This window comes from Penicillium hordei, assembly GCF_028827395.1.
Source record: "Penicillium hordei strain IBT 12815 chromosome Unknown utg000006l_segment0_segment0, whole genome shotgun sequence".
Lineage (NCBI taxonomy): Eukaryota > Fungi > Ascomycota > Eurotiomycetes > Eurotiales > Aspergillaceae > Penicillium > Penicillium hordei.
Window position 1 is genome coordinate 3306505 of NW_026623147.1, and position 15836 is coordinate 3322340.

Below are 15836 nucleotides of genomic sequence, written 5' to 3' on the forward strand. Positions count from 1 at the left end.
CTATTTTTAGCCCCTAACAACTAAGGAACCTTGAGGTACGATCATCACATCGCGACACAGGGATAATATACACGACCTCCACATTTTCCTCTAGAGCCAGCCCTTAGGTCCACCCCAGTTACCCTTGATCATGTAGTTGAAGTACACCCAAGGGAAGAAGTCCTTCTTCAGGTACCAGAACGAACGACGGGGCTCAGCCTGGTCAATACCAAACCAGTCCCCAAACGTCTCCTTGGGCACACCGCCATACTTGAACTCAGCAAGAAGGACCTTGCCATATTCGGTCAAGAGCGGGCATGAGGTGTATCCATCGTAGGAAGCATCCAGTTCCTTGCCCTCCATGCTCTGCAGAAGGTTGCGAACGAGAACCGGTGCTTCGGAAGTGACGGCAGCGGCAGTCTTGGATGTTGGCAAGCTGGAAGCATCACCGGCAGACCAGACGTTGGGGAACTTTTTGTGTTGGGTGCTGTTGTCGTCAACATCGACGAATCCAGCCTCGTTGGCCAGAGGGCTGTTCTTGACGAAACCATAAGCACCCATCTTGGGGGAGACGTGCAACAGATCGAATGGTCTGACGACCTCTCCCTCAGGAGTGGCAAAAATGGCAGCTTTGCCATCAATGGCAAGGAGATCGTGCTGGAACAATCCTTCAACACCGCGATCCTTGCGCATCTGCTCAAGCACGGCGCTGTACTTGGGTACACCAAACATCACTGGGAGACCGGTCGCAAAGCTAATCTTGACGGGAGACTCAGAGGGGCTGGTGGGGTTGTAGAGGCCGGCTCGTTTCCAGTGGTCCAACGCAAGCCACATGATCTTCTGCGGAGCGCCCGCACACTTGACCACACCGGCTGGCTGAGTGAAAATGGCACTTCCTTCACGGAAGTTTTCGATGGTGCGGAAAGCCTTATCGCAGGTGTCGTAGCTATAGATTGTCGAAACGGTTGAGTTTCGGTCTGCGAGAGCCTCAGGGAGACCCTTGATATTGCCATAGTTGATGCTAATGCCGGGCACCACAACCAGATGCTCGTAGTTGATCTTGTCGCCATTCTCAAGAGTGAGCGCATTCTCAGCGGGGGCGAAGGCGCCAACACCCTCGTTATAAAACTTGAACTTGGGATCAATCAAGCTGTTCAATGGCTTGCGCAGCTCCTGTTTGTCCTTGAGGCCACCGCCAACCAGTGTCCAGCCGGGTTGGTAGTTGTGCCACGCAGCGGGATCAATCACAGCAATGTCATCTTGCGCAAATTTGCCAGAGTGCAGGAGCTGGTGGCTGATGGAGAGACCAGCAGTACCACCGCCGACCACTACAATTTTGTGGCTTCGGGCGGAGCTCACGGGAGACACGGTCGCAAGACTCCTCCATTGAGCGACGGAGCGCTTGGCAGCAACTACTGTGCGACGCTGAAACATCTTTGTATATACAAGGCAAAAAAAAGTGATCAAAGAGCCTTGAAGTACCTAAAATAGCTTCAGGGCTGGAACTTACGATGTCGTGATTTCGGATTAACTCGTTCCGATATCGGCGAGTCTCGGCCTTCCTTCGCCGAGCACTTTTCGGGCTTCTCTCAGACGAAAAACAGTATAACATTTACAAATGTTTGGATGTTTCATGTTTTCTCTCCGATATGTTTCACTTGGACTTTAAAAGTATCCATCTCCATTTAGGGTCTGATAGTGGTTGTGCATGTGGATTCGATTTAGATGTGTGACCTTGGTTCACCTTCACATAAGGGGCTAACGCCTTAGGGACAGTATCTAACAATATACCTGGCTAAATCATCATACTATGTTCCTGAATTTGACAGTTTGTGGCAAAAAATCCCAACATACCCATTGGATGGTGTCGTAATGACTTTTATTTTTCAATCGGCGACCTCCCCGGCTTCCTCCAGGGCTGGATGCTCACCGAGTCGCCGACCCAAGACTTTCAAGTATAACCACAGCGACAGCTCTTACACTCAGCACCAATTGTTGTTCCTCAAATCCCAAACATCATGATCAGCATTCGGCAGCAGTCCTCAAGCATCGGCTGGCAATGGTCCTCAGATCTTTTGAAATTGTCTACACCTATTCGAAGTTCAATGCAGGCCGACTTTAGACAATTGCGTCATATCCAACGAGCGACACGAGCAGGTGTATCTCATACGCCAAAACCTTCCAGAAATGGCGTGTCGATGAAGGGGACAGGTCGTCGATCACAAAAAGGACAACCGGCTCATAGCTGGAACCAACCATTCTCGCCACGTTCATGTTCCATCCCTACCAACCATCTAATCTCACGGAGAGTCACATACAGCACTGCATCCACTATATCTACGGAGCCTGTAATTCACGATATCTTCGAACCCACATCTGGAACATGGCAGTATCTCATCGCCGATCCGTCGACATCAACAGCTGTCATCATCGACCCAGTTTTGAACTATGATCCTGCCACTCAGGCCGTGACCACTCAGACAGCCGACTCCTTGCTCTCTCTTATCAAGGGCAAGGGCTATAAGATCGACAAGATTCTCGAAACACACGCTCACGCAGACCATTTGTCTGCAGCATCTTATCTCCAAAAGCATCTTACCCAGCATCAAGATCATAAACCGCCCATCTGCATTGGCAAACGCATTGAACAAGTGCAAACATTGTTCGCCGAAAGATATGGTGTCCCACGAGAGGAATATAAAGCCATTTTCGACAGGCTTTTCGAAGACGATGAGACATTTACTATTGGGAACCTTAAAGGAAAGGCTATTCATCTACCTGGACACACCCCGGATCATCTTGGTTACATGATCGGAGGTAATTATCTACCATCAATAATCAACTTGTTGCACAGCTACTCACAAATTCTTTTCCAGATAATCTATTCTGCGGCGATTCTCTTTTCCATGTGGATATCGGCACTGCTCGCTGTGACTTCCCCGGTGGCGATGCCAATGACCTCTTTCGATCGGGCCGCAAGCTTCTGAGCCTCCCTGGCCACTTCAAGGTCTGGACAGGTCATGATTATCCGCCGGAGGGACGTGACCCCGTTCCCTGGGTGAGCGTTCATGATCACAAGAAGCTGAATAAACATTTGAAAGATGGTATCAGCGAAGAGGAGTTTGTGACTTTGCGAAAGGAACGTGATGCAGGATTAGCGGCACCCAAGCTGCTTCATCAATCTTTGCAGGTCAATATTCGAGCAGGTCACCTTCCTTCGCCGACGAAATTTGGTCATCGGTTGCTTCACCTTCCATTGAAACTCACAGGGGAGGCATGGTGACCGGTATATACGATTGTCAAAAGCGACAGGATATATATTCATCAGCTTGTGGCTGATCAGAGACTATAAGAGGTGCATTTACCAGGTCGCAAGCACTTTTATTGTTCAACTACATGTATTTCTATATTACCCACATACTCAAGCGACATCAAATCAAGGAAAATCTTGTCATTCTCATAAATTTCTATAGCTTTCTCATCTACGACGGACTACCACAGGTCGTGCAGAGTATTACTCCCTGTGGCAATGGATATCCCAATGCCTCGCGACGTTCTACATAGTTACGAAAGCCAATGTCTCTTTGCTTTGTCTAGTCCCTTCTTCCCCTCGTTTTGAAATTACAATGGCCTTCGTGTTTGGATTGATTCGTGGACCAAAGTGGCAAGATCTAGACAAAGGGATCTTTTATACTCCTATTGTTCTCATCTTCCAAGCTATGCTTCATCGAGTATTTGAACTCGACTACTCGAACTACATAAATAGTTTCAATCCCACCGCAATATACTCCCAACAAGCAACTGTCTATCCAGCACAGTCCTCATAGTCCTCACACATCCCACAGATCAGTACTAACCTTCTATTACTTCCATCACCCGCCTCACACCTTCATCATGGCTATCACTGCCCCCGACAGCATTTACCGCAAGGAGCGCAGCTACTACCTTGACCTTCTCGAGTCCCAGATCGTGCAGCTCCGCACCGACCCCGGTCGTCGCCTTCACGTAGTCGAGCAGCTTAGAGAGCTTTCTCAGTTGACACCTGGCTCCATTGAGGCTTCTCTTGTCGTCGGTGACACTCTCTTCCATCAAATTTGCTGCGATCTGGAGCCTCTGTTCCTCGCCGGCGTTGTCTCTCTTTTGGGAGACACCGATCCAGTCACTGAATATCAAGTCGCTGATATACTTGAGGCTGCAGTTCCCGCTGAGGTTCAAGACCCCTTCAACCACCCTGCTACATGGTAGTCGATGATTGCATGCAGATGCATTCACAGCCATCAGGTTCCATATATATCCGAGTTCATAGATCAATCTGACCTTACATTTTGTCGTAGATCACTTCGTTCCATCCGTAATTATCCTATTGTTAAAATTAGGGGGGAAAAAAAGGTACAACAGTACAAGGGAATTTGACCTGTTCAATGTGTTTGTTATATTCTAAACAAAATAAAGATTCCCTTCTATGATCGAATACAAGTCGATACAACGCAGGAGTCTAATGCCCAGAGACTCAGCTCCGCTCATAGAAGAAAAAAGAAACAGGAAGTCATATTAACATCCAAAATAGAGAACATTTTCCCTCCCTACGCCGTAAAAAGGTCATGCAATACCAGAAGCGTCGTGTCTCCCCTTCGCAATCATCAACGTTTAGTTCGAGGTCTCGTTGGGCAGCAGGTTGCCCTTGATGGCAAACATCTTGCCCGTGCTGGACGAGACGAAGCTGTCGACCTGGCGCGCGTACTGGTCCACCTGGCGAGTGTTGAGCATGCTCTCCAGACGGCTGGGTTCGGCGGGAAGCTTGAACAGACGCTGCCACTCGTCCTCGGGGAGGAGGGGCTGGTTGAGAGTGGCACGGCTGGCGTTCTCTTGTGCGCGCTTGGCCTTCCAGGCGTTGATCTTCTGCTGCTCGCGGCCGAGCACACGCTGGTAGTATTGGTAGTTGTTCACCTCGGTGTTGTGGGTCTCGATGCTGTCCAGAAGGAGATCGCAGTTCTTCTCCAGGAAGGGATCAATGCTGAGAGACAGGTTGTCGAGGTTGGGGGTGAGGGTGGAGGTTTTGCTGAAGGGGCTGGACTCAAGAGCAGCCAGGGAGGAGGGGAGCTCAGTGGATGCTGAGGAGGTCGGGCACTGCAGCTGGTGGATGAAAGAGGTGATCAGGTGGGAGTTGTGGAGCTTGACGGGCAGTTCCTCGAAGATGTCGGGGTGGCGCATGTTGGACTTTTGGAGGCTGAAATTATTGTCAGTATTCATGTGGCTCATATAAACTTTTTTTTTAATCGTCGTCATGGCACGTACTCCTCGGAAGTGAACTTGTTCTCCTTGAAGGCAGTCATGAACTTGGAGGACAGGCGGAAAGCACGGAGGCTAAGGCTGCCCTGAGCACTGCGGCTAACATCGTGAACAAGGGCGACTGTGCGCTCGTTCAACTGGCTCTGGTAGTAAAATTGGTTCTCGATCACGTTCATGTTGACGAAGTTGCCCATGTTGGCGCTGGTGTACCATCCGACGCTGTTGGCATCAGTGTTGACCTCGCGCAGCATGCGAATCATCTCTGCGGAGTACGCAGCGTTTGCCTTAGCGCGAGGAGCGGCAGCGGCCGGGTTGGGAGCGGCGTTGTCAAAGTGCGACTCGGCGGGGACTTCGACGACGGGGAAAGGGAAAGTGTTGGTGATCTCGAGGGTGCCATCGACATCCATGCCGACGATCGCGCCGGTGGCAGTGGAGGGGAAGGTCTGTGAGCAGTGCTTGATGATTTTCATCACAACCTGGAACGTCCGACGTCAGTATTTCTGGCTGGCGAGGACTGAGGGAGATTTTCGTCGGGGAGACCATACCAAGGCCTCGACCTGAACGGCCGCGAGGGGAGCTGGAATTCTGCAACTCGGTCAGCATCATGTTGTCACAGATCAAAAAAGGCCATCACTTACTCGGCCATTGTGAAGGATTGCAACAGTTGGGCGGTTGTTAAGGTCGAGACGGTGGACTTGGAGGGTTTGTGTGAAAGGGACCATTCATTCCTGATCGGGCTTAGCGTGTTACCGATACACAACGAAATTGGTTACTGTATTTCACTACGTAGATGGAGGGGCAATACTGTCATATTACACTCCGACGGACTCATCGGAGAATTCTCATTCGATCAAAGACTCTTCGTGCTATGTTATAGTATAAAGCAAGACCAGATACGGGAAAAAAAACCGGCCAAATACCCAGGAGAAATCGGGACACCGGAAGAGGCAAAGTCGGAGTGTATCTACAATATGTCAGTCCAATGATAACAGCTTTTGCACAATGCTCCTCCCAATGTGGCCGTAATCTATCGACATGTCCCACTTCCCCATAAATCAAGCAACTCCGCAAGGCACCATGTCGGTTCACTCAAATACTGAGACTGTAGTTTATGGACAAGTCCATAATCTACAAAGCATCGCTGTGACAACCTTAGCTCCACGCAAAGATGGATACTGGGTGATGTACGCGAGTCCCAACACAATGCTACCCCAAAGCAATGACTAACGTCTGATGTCTGTATCTAGCTACATCCACGGCGGTGCCTGGCGGGATCCGGCGGTTACATCAGCGTCCTTCGATGCCACGGAATCCATACTTCGCAAGAAAGGCCTACCTATTGCCGGCTTCGCCTCGATCTCATACCGTCTCAGCGCTCACCCAAATCACCCACAAGATCCAAGCACTACCGACCCGAAGGACTTCCAAGATGCGAAACACCCTGAACATATCGCCGACGTGGAGGTAGCACTCGCATTGCTCCAGAATAAATACGGGTTCGGTGCGCGTTACATCCTGGTTGGCCACAGTTGCGGCGCAACGCTGGCCTTCCAAGCTGTGATGGGCGCGGTCTCGGGTCATCGTGAACAGACTACATTGACAGCGCAGCCCACTGCCATTGTCGGTGTGGCGGGGATCTACGATCTGCGACGGCTGCGGGATACCCATGTTGACATCTCGGCTTACCAGGAATTTATTGAGGGGGCTTTTGGGGCGGATGAGATGCTCTGGGACGGGGTATCGCCGGCCCAGGTGACTGGCACTCGTGGAGTAGAAGGCGGGTGGAAGTCTGGAAGATTGGCTGTCCTGGCGTATTCCAAGGACGATGGGTTGGTAGACGGGTCTCAAGTAGAGGTCATGAAGGAGGCTTTGGGCAACTGGGAGAAGACAGAGGCACAGATATCCACGCAAGAGGATTCAACCCGTGATAGACGGCTCCGTATCTTGTCGATCGGCGGTGTTCATGATGAGGCATGGGAGAATGGCGAGCAACTGGCTCGTGCGGTAACGTTTACATTCGAACAATTGCAGGAAATGAAGCTGGCCCCGTAGTTCTGATTCTGCGAAGGACATACTTGTTGTGTATTCAAAGTGACGGTTTCAAATAAAGTACCCGGCATAACATATGAGTTCATGTTCAGTAGTGAGTTTATCATCTCTCACTATCCCGGCTATACAAGCTTAGCAACGATCTCCGATGTGAGAAATTGGATAAGTTATGTGGTTTCAATTGAGTCCTCATTTCCCTAGGGATGGACTAGACTGGTAATTTACGTACAAACGAAGTCGGAGAAAGAAAAAACCCATCGCAAATGTCCATGCGACCCAGACAACGCCGAAACATCTGAAGAAAAGCACAAGCATACCACGTATCCCTCATTGCGCCGAAATGCTGCCCATGGAAGATTCGTAATGGAATGTCTGTCAAGATTACTTGGCGACGTTCATGCGAGCCGAAGCTGCGTCACCGAGGAGCTTGTCGTTCTTAGCTGGCTCCGCGGGACCCTCGGCGTAGTCCTCATCGTATTCAAACGCGTCATCGTCACTCTCGCTGTCTTCGATGAAGCGGTGAGTGATGTCGGCTTCAGCGAGGCGCCACTTGAGATCCTCACGCTGATTGTCCTGGTAACGGGCAAGGGCAGCTGCGGAGTGCACCTTGAAACCGAAGATACGGGGTTCATAGCGACGGCTGCTCTTCTCAGGGTTCAACGCTGGGTAGACCTGGAAAAGAATCGAGTGGAATGAAGTACCGAAGTATGCTCCATCGATGGATGAGTGACGGGAGGATTTGGGGTTGTAAATATCTTCGCACTTGGGGCAGTACAACTTGACGGTGCTGACATTCGGAAGATCGGACTCGCCCAAAGGAAGTAACGCATGTCCATCGCACATCACACGTGGGCACTTCCCAAAGTCGCTCTTCTTGTACTTCTCGAGCTGCAGGAATGATTAGTCCTATTGTCTCAGAGAATAATATCCACACAAGTTTAGGGTTTCAACATACCATTTTGGCAAGACCACGAGTGGTAACGATATACCGGGCGTGAACCAATCCATAGAGATGACGGGCAGACTTTTCGATTTGCTCACGCAGATCATCGTCGGCGTCAAGATCGAAAACATCGGTGACAAGATCAAGGGCGTATTGGTAGTAAGAAACCTCGGTGTTCAACCCAGTGAGGTTAAAGCGGTCCGTCAGGTAGTCCTCGTCAATTTCGCAGAAGTATTCATTGCCGCGAGAAGAGACGAACTGGGAACACATGGTTGTCATTAGCACGATCGTAATCAAGAGTGCGTCACGGTATCGACCAGAACTGGGAGGGTAGGTAGTAGCAGAATAACGAGAGGACGTTGAGGACCCGCCACCCCCAGTGCCACGGCGTGAAAGTTGCGAAGAATGACCATTGGATTGCCGTCCGCGCTCCTCGGCGCTAGAATCCGGCCCAGGGTGCCCGTTGGGGTCATCACGGTCATTGGGACCATTGCGATCATGAACAAGGAGATCCAGGCGTAGCTGGACGTAAAGGGGGAGCATGCGCACAAAGTACATGAGACACATAATGGCAGTACAGATACATAGGAAGCAAGTCTCCATATCGTCATTGCGTGAGAAATCAGCGGCGCGTTGAAACAATGCACCTGCTGATGCGGCCAAGAACACTAGCCAGTACCAGAGAACCCAACGGGTCACATCGGGCTCCATGATGAAACAGAGGATCAAGCAACGCAATGATAGGAGTAGGAGATGATGAAAGTGCGAGGATAGATTTGAAAGGATCGAAGAGGATCGCAGGATCGTGTCGAGTATTAATGTCGGGGGACATGGTCCCGCGCGGGAGACATGGTTTCGCGCAGGAGACATGGTTTCGCGTGTTGCAGATCGTTAGGACAACAGGCACAATGTAGACTGCGATACTCGGTAACACCAAGACTTTGCCAATATCGTCACAGCAACATGCCTAACACTTTGGCAGTCCGGATTCACTCTCCCGCGGGACAGGCGCGCGACAGGCGCTCCTCATTCTCTATTCCATACGCACAGTGGCCCTGGGGATAACGCCTCGCGCGTAGGGAAATTCAATCAAGAAAAAAGAAATTCACTTACCCAGTCTCGCCAGTAGCTGGTATAATCGCTGTCCGTTTCGCTATTGAAGTCCTCCATGATGGGATGGAAGCCAGGTGGATGATGAAGGTGTGCTAAAGGACTTAAACCTGCACAGCTGGATGCAGTAGTTTGTATTCACTGATGAGCTCAAGAGCGACAAGAGGTTTTATCAAGGGATTGGCGTAGGTTATGTTTGGGGTTGGAAGTGGGTAGTGGGCAAGATATCCCGCAATTCGTTATCGATGCTTCGCCTACCGGGGCGGTCAACTTACTGCTCAATATTCAGACCGCCTTTAGCAATTGATCTACCCGTGCGCACATCGTACTATCTAAGGTAGTATGGTGCAGCTTAATATGGGTATTCCTTTGCTAAGCGCAGCGAAGAGAATGATCAGCATCTATCTAGATCACCCAATAATATCGGGTAAATTTTCTACGTAAGTTAAAACTCAAGTCTAATTCTCCACAAGCCCTCTTCTTCGACTGAGATTATCCAGTGGAAGGAGAAGCTTCCTTTCTTGATTAAGAAGACCCGGTTTCCCTAATGGAAAGACATCGCTTCACTATTTCTAATCGGGTCTTGTCAACCACGAAATTCGATGAGGCTGAATGCAATATCAAGCATTTGATTGCAGTAGGCTAGGCCTAAGTCGCCCACGGCGATAGTGGCCTATTCCATGAGCACAATTAAAACGGCCATCAACACCAGCACCGCTAGCTGGGATCGGGAGAGTATGTAGGATTCTGGAATCAATGTAGACGAAATATGGGCAAGTGTGGTCTATGTCAATCGTGATCCGAATCTTATCCCTCGGGTACCGAGTAATCAAGATCCGATACTACAATCCAGCAGCAGGGAGATATCGAAATGCATGGTGCTGTATGAGTTTATTGAACGGATATGGAAGCTAAGACTAGCCCAGGTTAAAGAAGTAACTTAGCGACATTTATATTATTGCATTGCCGCTCAGCCCGTGAAGTCGGGATGTTGAACCCCTAAAAAAAGCTAGCGTTGCACATGGCCTCTATTTCATCGACTTCAAACACACTATATTCGGGAGATTTGACGTAGAGAAGGGAATTAGCGAACTAGGAGTTTCGATATAGACTCTAAAAAAGTAGAATATTCAAGGGATAAATTGGTGGTTGGAGATGTGCGGCAAATAGAAGTGCCATTGTGTTAATTGTCATCTAACCAAAGATATGTTTGTCTACCGATCAAAAACCTTCCCAGGGTTCCTGTAGAAAATACGAAGTCAGAAATCAGCATGAAAAGTAGAAGTAATCGAGTTTGGGGGTTCCACATAAATAATCCAGTGAGGGTCAAAAGTTGCCTTGAGAATTTTCTACTTAAAAGACATAGCAAACGTCATTTGTCCTACCGAGTGCAGATAATCGTTGAGTCTGAACACAGACAGCAAAAGAAAACATACCATAAATGAGATAGTCGCATTCCCGACCTCCTGTCGAAGAGCCTCCTTTTTACCAAACCCGATGTCATGTTCACCCGTGCAAGTCCCCTCCATATCGATCGCCCGTTGAACCATGTTTTTGACAGCCTTCTTGGCTTTCTCATACTCCTCCGGCCTTGTGCCGTCATATGTGAAGTTTTCATGGAAGTTACAATCACCAACGTGACCCTTGACACAGGCGTTTAAGCCCAAGGCCGCGGCTTCTTGCTTGCTTGTGACAATGATATCAGCCAGGTGGCTCAATGGGACTGCGACATCGGTATTCCCTAAGACCCAACGCATTTCATTAGTTCCACTCAAATCATTTCTATCCATGTTAGAACTACTGCATAACTTACACATCTCTTCGCTGTCCTTGCGGAGCGCTAGTAAAGAGTAGAGAGACTCTTTCCGCGCCGACCAGAGCAGTGTTTGCTCTCTCTCATCACAAGCGAATTCAAACACTTGCGAGCCATAGGCTTCAGTAACCTGTTTCACATTCTGAATAGCTTCTTCCAACATAAGCTTCGACCCAGAGAACTTGAAGAAAAGGGTCCACTTTTCCTGCCATACTCGCGGCCGTGTGACGCCTCCCTCACTCGCAATACGCATCTGGGTCTTATCCATGAGTTCAAGAGCGGCAACTGGAACTCCTCGGCGGATGACCTTAGTAGTGGCCAAGACAGCATCGTGAATTGTGTTGAAAGGTACGACAGCAACAGAGTAGTTCTCAGGTAGAACGGCCAGCTTCAGAGTGGCTTCAGTCACAATTCCGAGAGTTCCTTCCGAGCCGACGAAAAGGCCGTTCAGGTTGAATGCCGGCGCTGGATCCACGCGGGCGATTTCGAGTCTTGATGACAGTTCCATCGGCTAGGACGACAGTGAGATTGATGACCCAGTCGCGCATGGTACCGTAATGCACTGCGTTTGTACCTGAGCAATTTGTACTGACCATTCCTCCAATTTTGGCGCTGGGGGCTTGTGTAAGAAGTCAATAAAAGTTAGAGGGACGACACTGGGTATCGATTTGGTCATAAACCTGGATCCATTGGGAAGAAAAGTCCAGTTTCCATATTCTTTAGCTGTGCGTTCAAGTCCACCCACTGGACACTGGGTTGAACCACGACATCCATACCATCCTCATTGATGTTTATGATCTGGTTCATATAAACGAAATCCATGCTGTTGCCACCAAAGGGTGCAGCAGTGTGACCTTCGAGGCTGCTGCCTCCACTGTACGGGATAATTTAGACTTTTCTTTCATGGCAAATGCGCACAATCGCGCTGAGTTGTTCCGTGTTTCGAGGATATGCGACGGCAATGGGTAGCGTATCGACCCTGAGAGATGACCACACTGAGAACCTGTGCATTTTGAGGTCCTCATCATCAGTTGAGATTATGTCTTCGGTGTCGCGCAGTTCGTATTCGATTTGAGCTGTGGCCTATTAAATTTGACTAGTTAGTCTTGAGCTGCTGACTTGCGCATCACTGCGCGCGTGAAATTAGATATGTAGAATTGCAGAGCGGAACACACCTTTTACATGTCTTCGAGTGTCGCATATTTGGGAAGTCGCTCTGAGTCCAGAATAGCAAGGGTGCTTGGTTTGTTTGTGTCACCGGTGGAAAGTGTTGAGATGTCATAGCCTGCTAGACCAGCAACCACCGCAACACCTACTACCAATCCTTTCCCGTTAATTCATTTCTCTTGGAGCGGAGGAACCTTCGGGTCCATTTGGTGCTCTTCGCGTGAAATTGGCGTTGAACCGACGCTGTGCCGGACCACGGCAAACCGACGCAATCCGGGGGCGAAGAGTGAGCTCCGCAATTTTCCTTAGGCAGCGCATTTTCTCCGATATTCTCATTGATATTTTTGAAAGTCGTAAAGGAATAGTTCGAGTGCATTGAGTGCACCAGCGTCACTTTTATGAGCTCCCAAATAAGCTTGAAAGTAGCTCTGGGAAAATGTGGACCTGCTGAAGTGGCGCGATTCGGCTCGGGGAAAGTGTCAGCGAAACTGAAAGCGACTCATAGACCCTTTAGAGGACTCAGTCCTGATTCCAAGCGGAAATGGAGAGGCTTGGGGTATTGGGATGATTTCGCGAGTATAGCATTGTACGCGGGACTAGTTGGGCTGGATGGCTATTCTAATCGTGAGAAAATTTGCCGAGTGAACTATCTCAGCTATAATACATTCATTTATTCAATACGCTAAATATCATGAATCTTAAGTTAACAAAAGATAGTCCCCGGTCCGTTCGACAACGTCGCGCCAGCCAGAATGCATTTGTCGATTTGTTGTTGGTCCCTGCCTCCAAACTTCGTGTACAACTTGTATACCTGTCCTCACGGCTTCAATTCCGTATACTTCTACTCGCTCGTACCACAAGCGAAAGCGTTCTTGGTGTCTAGGCTCAAAAGCCTCAGTGGCACCCATGAATGCTGGCCAGAAAAGCGGAGCAGCGAGTATTTTGGTCTCCGCTTTGAGCTGTTCAATGGCTTCTATGCTATCCAGAACCGCCTGGGCATATTGGCGGAGATACTGATGGATCATCAATCTTATACTTTGCGAGAAATAGATGATGGGCGCATTGAGAAATGCCCGAGTCTGGTGGTAGATGATGGAGGCACTGATGCCATTCGTGGATCTTTCGTAACGATGAAGACGCTCATCGAGGGGCCAATCCATGATATTCTGTTCAAGATCATCACAAACTAGGTTCAGACCTTCTGAGATAGATGTGCCTTCGTTATTCATGCGATGGTGATTCACCTCGTCGATAACCTCGATGGACTCCTTTAAGAGAATCAGAAGACTCTGCGGTATACCGTATATGCACTCGTATGCCGACATCTCTAACAAGGTGCTCTCGCCTGTCATCATATCGGCTCCCATTGCAATCATAGATGAAAGTGTTTCATCGTCCTCAATGAAGAGGTGCTGCCTGGGAAACACGGGCTGCGGACCAAACGTTCTTTGTGAGCCTAGTGATGGGGAAAACCTGGACATTCCGCTTTTTGATCTCCTAACGGCAGTACTTTCGTAGATCACGCGGAGGTAAAAATAGATCCGATGGAGCGATTGAGCTTTCCGAGAGAAAGTGGCCTTCCGAGTATTCTTATGGCTAATAAGCCTTTCCGCTCCGTCCAAGTGAACACTGCACGTGCTTGTATCTCCAGACATGACCTAGAAAGCCAGAGATTAACACAACTGTGTCGAGGTAGAATTATAAAGGTATATTTTAAATTAATTGTGATCATTGAAAGCATAGTGGCAAGAAACTCCTTATACTTTGGTCTCTTGTCGGCATATAGATCGGGTTCAACCGCGTATTTCACAAGTTGGCATCATAACGATATCGCGAAGCTATTTTGCACCAATTCCTAGCTTCCTCTGAGATCTATGATCGTTGGATAAACAAAATGCGCTAATAGAAAGCAATGAATTCTTTCACGCGTCGCGAATCCGCGTTGTGGTACATCTAAAGCTCACTTCACCGGCAGATTGCAGGACACGGGGTAAGTGGATTGTCTTCCAGGGGCTTTTGTAATTGTCAATTACACAGAATAGATTGACTACTCGGTGGCTGTAGTGTCTCATGAGGAGTCGTTCTTGCGATGGAACGACCAGGCTCTCAAGTGTATTTGTCAGAGAAGATATGCTGCGTCTTGTTCGAGGGATTTCTCTCCGCCCCTGCGAAAGAACCAGCTCCTCTGACTGCAGAAGTTGTGATTGTGCAACATGGCGTGTATAAGCTGGAGAGTTCGAAGCATTGCCTGGCGGCACTGGGACAACAGCCGGGGCCAATTCTTGTTGCTGAGTAAAGTCCACGGCCAACGGTTGTCCATGAAGATTGCGAAGGCTCCATGCTGCCCCAGCTTCAGAATTATCATTTCATGGCTCCGACTCTATGGAAACCGATTCCGGATTGAAGATTAGGCCGTACCCATCCTCGGGCTCGCAGACTTCAGTTGTGCAAGGAGATGGGATGAGAGTAGACCTCCGCAAAGCCCATAAATGGGCCCGGACCCTAGGCCCACGGCCCAACCCAGGGGTAGGCTATGGGCTCAACCTTTAAAGCCCAACTTAACCCACAGCCCACCGTGGGTTGGGCCGTGGGCCCCTGTAAAAACCCATAATAGGCGCGGATAAAGCGGACTCTGTAATTGTTGTATTACGACCTTCTACCGATCGTATAAAGTTCAAATTTCAAATTAAGAATAAAGGGAATACTATAAGTACGTATATTAATTTTAAACAATATCCGATCGGTAAGGGTCGAGATATAACCGAAAAGGTAAATATTAATATATTAATATTAGATATATATTTAGGTTTTATAGGGAAGTACTACTACTTTCGGAAGTCATTTAATACCTAAATTTTGTTTACCAACCATTCTTCAAAGGAAAGAGTGCATTTCAACGAGAATACTAAGTACAGAGAGTAAAAGAAAAGAGAGAAAGAATCTCCGAGACAGGATCCTTTGTGGGTTCCTGTCACAATCAATCAAACAATGCAAACCGTGTCAAGGCGGAAACCGCTGACAGAAAGTATTCGGCCGAAGAAATCACCACCTAATCAGGGAAGCGGTAACAACCGGCAGAAGGTATCCTGCCGAAAAGACTACCACCTATCTTCTCAGTCCAGATCGTCACAAATTTTATATTTATAAGCAAAATAAGGTGATACTGTTTGGATCACGGGACGTGTGGTCACCTGACCCTATTTGCCAGGACTTCCAGTAGCTAGTTTAGCCGGGAGAGTCTCCAGCTAGTTCAGTCAGCACAATACAATCGTATTGCTCTCTCTTCTCCCAGCTCGCCATTAGATACCAATCTATATACTAGCGTATTTATCTTATCTTTTACAACCTCTAGATACTAGTTGTTTTATAGTGTTGAAACGTACGTACGGTCGGATGTTTAAAATCAAGATACGGAATAGGATCATAAATCCTCGAAGGATACCCTCGGGCACGAATTGAAGCCTTTAAATCGGAGACTATTAAAAA

At 48.7% G+C, this 15836-nt stretch overlaps 8 protein-coding genes across 8 annotated transcripts; 3 read left to right on the forward strand and 5 right to left on the reverse strand.

The window, feature by feature from the left end:
- Window positions 1-90: 90 nt before the first annotated feature.
- Window positions 91-1413, reverse strand: N7537_011879 (NAD(P)/FAD-dependent oxidoreductase; the record flags this gene model as incomplete). The annotated part of the gene is made up of 1 exon (XM_056902933.1): window positions 91-1413. The coding sequence occupies one exon, from the start codon at window positions 1411-1413 to the stop codon at window positions 91-93; it is 1323 nt and encodes a 440-aa protein (XP_056748220.1).
- A 584-nt stretch (window positions 1414-1997) lies between these two features.
- On the forward strand, window positions 1998-3262 carry N7537_011880 (MBL fold metallo-hydrolase; the record flags this gene model as incomplete). Its single annotated transcript, XM_056902934.1, has 2 exons — window positions 1998-2796; window positions 2856-3262. 2 exons carry the CDS (start codon window positions 1998-2000, stop codon window positions 3260-3262), a joined length of 1206 nt encoding a protein of 401 aa, XP_056748221.1.
- Window positions 3263-3873: 611 nt separating this feature from the next.
- N7537_011881 (uncharacterized protein) lies at window positions 3874-4224 on the forward strand (the record flags this gene model as incomplete). The annotated part of the gene is made up of 1 exon (XM_056902935.1): window positions 3874-4224. One exon carries the CDS (start codon window positions 3874-3876, stop codon window positions 4222-4224), a length of 351 nt encoding a protein of 116 aa, XP_056748222.1.
- A 402-nt stretch (window positions 4225-4626) lies between these two features.
- N7537_011882 (putative eukaryotic translation initiation factor 3 subunit EifCh) lies at window positions 4627-5914 on the reverse strand (the record flags this gene model as incomplete). Its single annotated transcript, XM_056902936.1, has 4 exons — window positions 4627-5206; window positions 5275-5744; window positions 5814-5853; window positions 5907-5914. 4 exons carry the CDS (start codon window positions 5912-5914, stop codon window positions 4627-4629), a joined length of 1098 nt encoding a protein of 365 aa, XP_056748223.1.
- A 431-nt stretch (window positions 5915-6345) lies between these two features.
- N7537_011883 (arylformamidase) lies at window positions 6346-7320 on the forward strand (the record flags this gene model as incomplete). The annotated part of the gene is made up of 2 exons (XM_056902937.1): window positions 6346-6452; window positions 6516-7320. The coding sequence occupies 2 exons, from the start codon at window positions 6346-6348 to the stop codon at window positions 7318-7320; spliced, it is 912 nt and encodes a 303-aa protein (XP_056748224.1).
- A 378-nt stretch (window positions 7321-7698) lies between these two features.
- N7537_011884 (casein kinase II subunit beta) lies at window positions 7699-8971 on the reverse strand (the record flags this gene model as incomplete). The annotated part of the gene is made up of 2 exons (XM_056902938.1): window positions 7699-8205; window positions 8273-8971. 2 exons carry the CDS (start codon window positions 8969-8971, stop codon window positions 7699-7701), a joined length of 1206 nt encoding a protein of 401 aa, XP_056748225.1.
- A 1771-nt stretch (window positions 8972-10742) lies between these two features.
- On the reverse strand, window positions 10743-11691 carry N7537_011885 (FAD-binding oxidoreductase; the record flags this gene model as incomplete). The annotated part of the gene is made up of 3 exons (XM_056902939.1): window positions 10743-10751; window positions 10807-11111; window positions 11184-11691. The coding sequence occupies 3 exons, from the start codon at window positions 11689-11691 to the stop codon at window positions 10743-10745; spliced, it is 822 nt and encodes a 273-aa protein (XP_056748226.1).
- A 1357-nt stretch (window positions 11692-13048) lies between these two features.
- On the reverse strand, window positions 13049-13831 carry N7537_011886 (uncharacterized protein; the record flags this gene model as incomplete). Its single annotated transcript, XM_056902940.1, has 1 exon — window positions 13049-13831. The coding sequence occupies one exon, from the start codon at window positions 13829-13831 to the stop codon at window positions 13049-13051; it is 783 nt and encodes a 260-aa protein (XP_056748227.1).
- Window positions 13832-15836: the final 2005 nt, after the last annotated feature.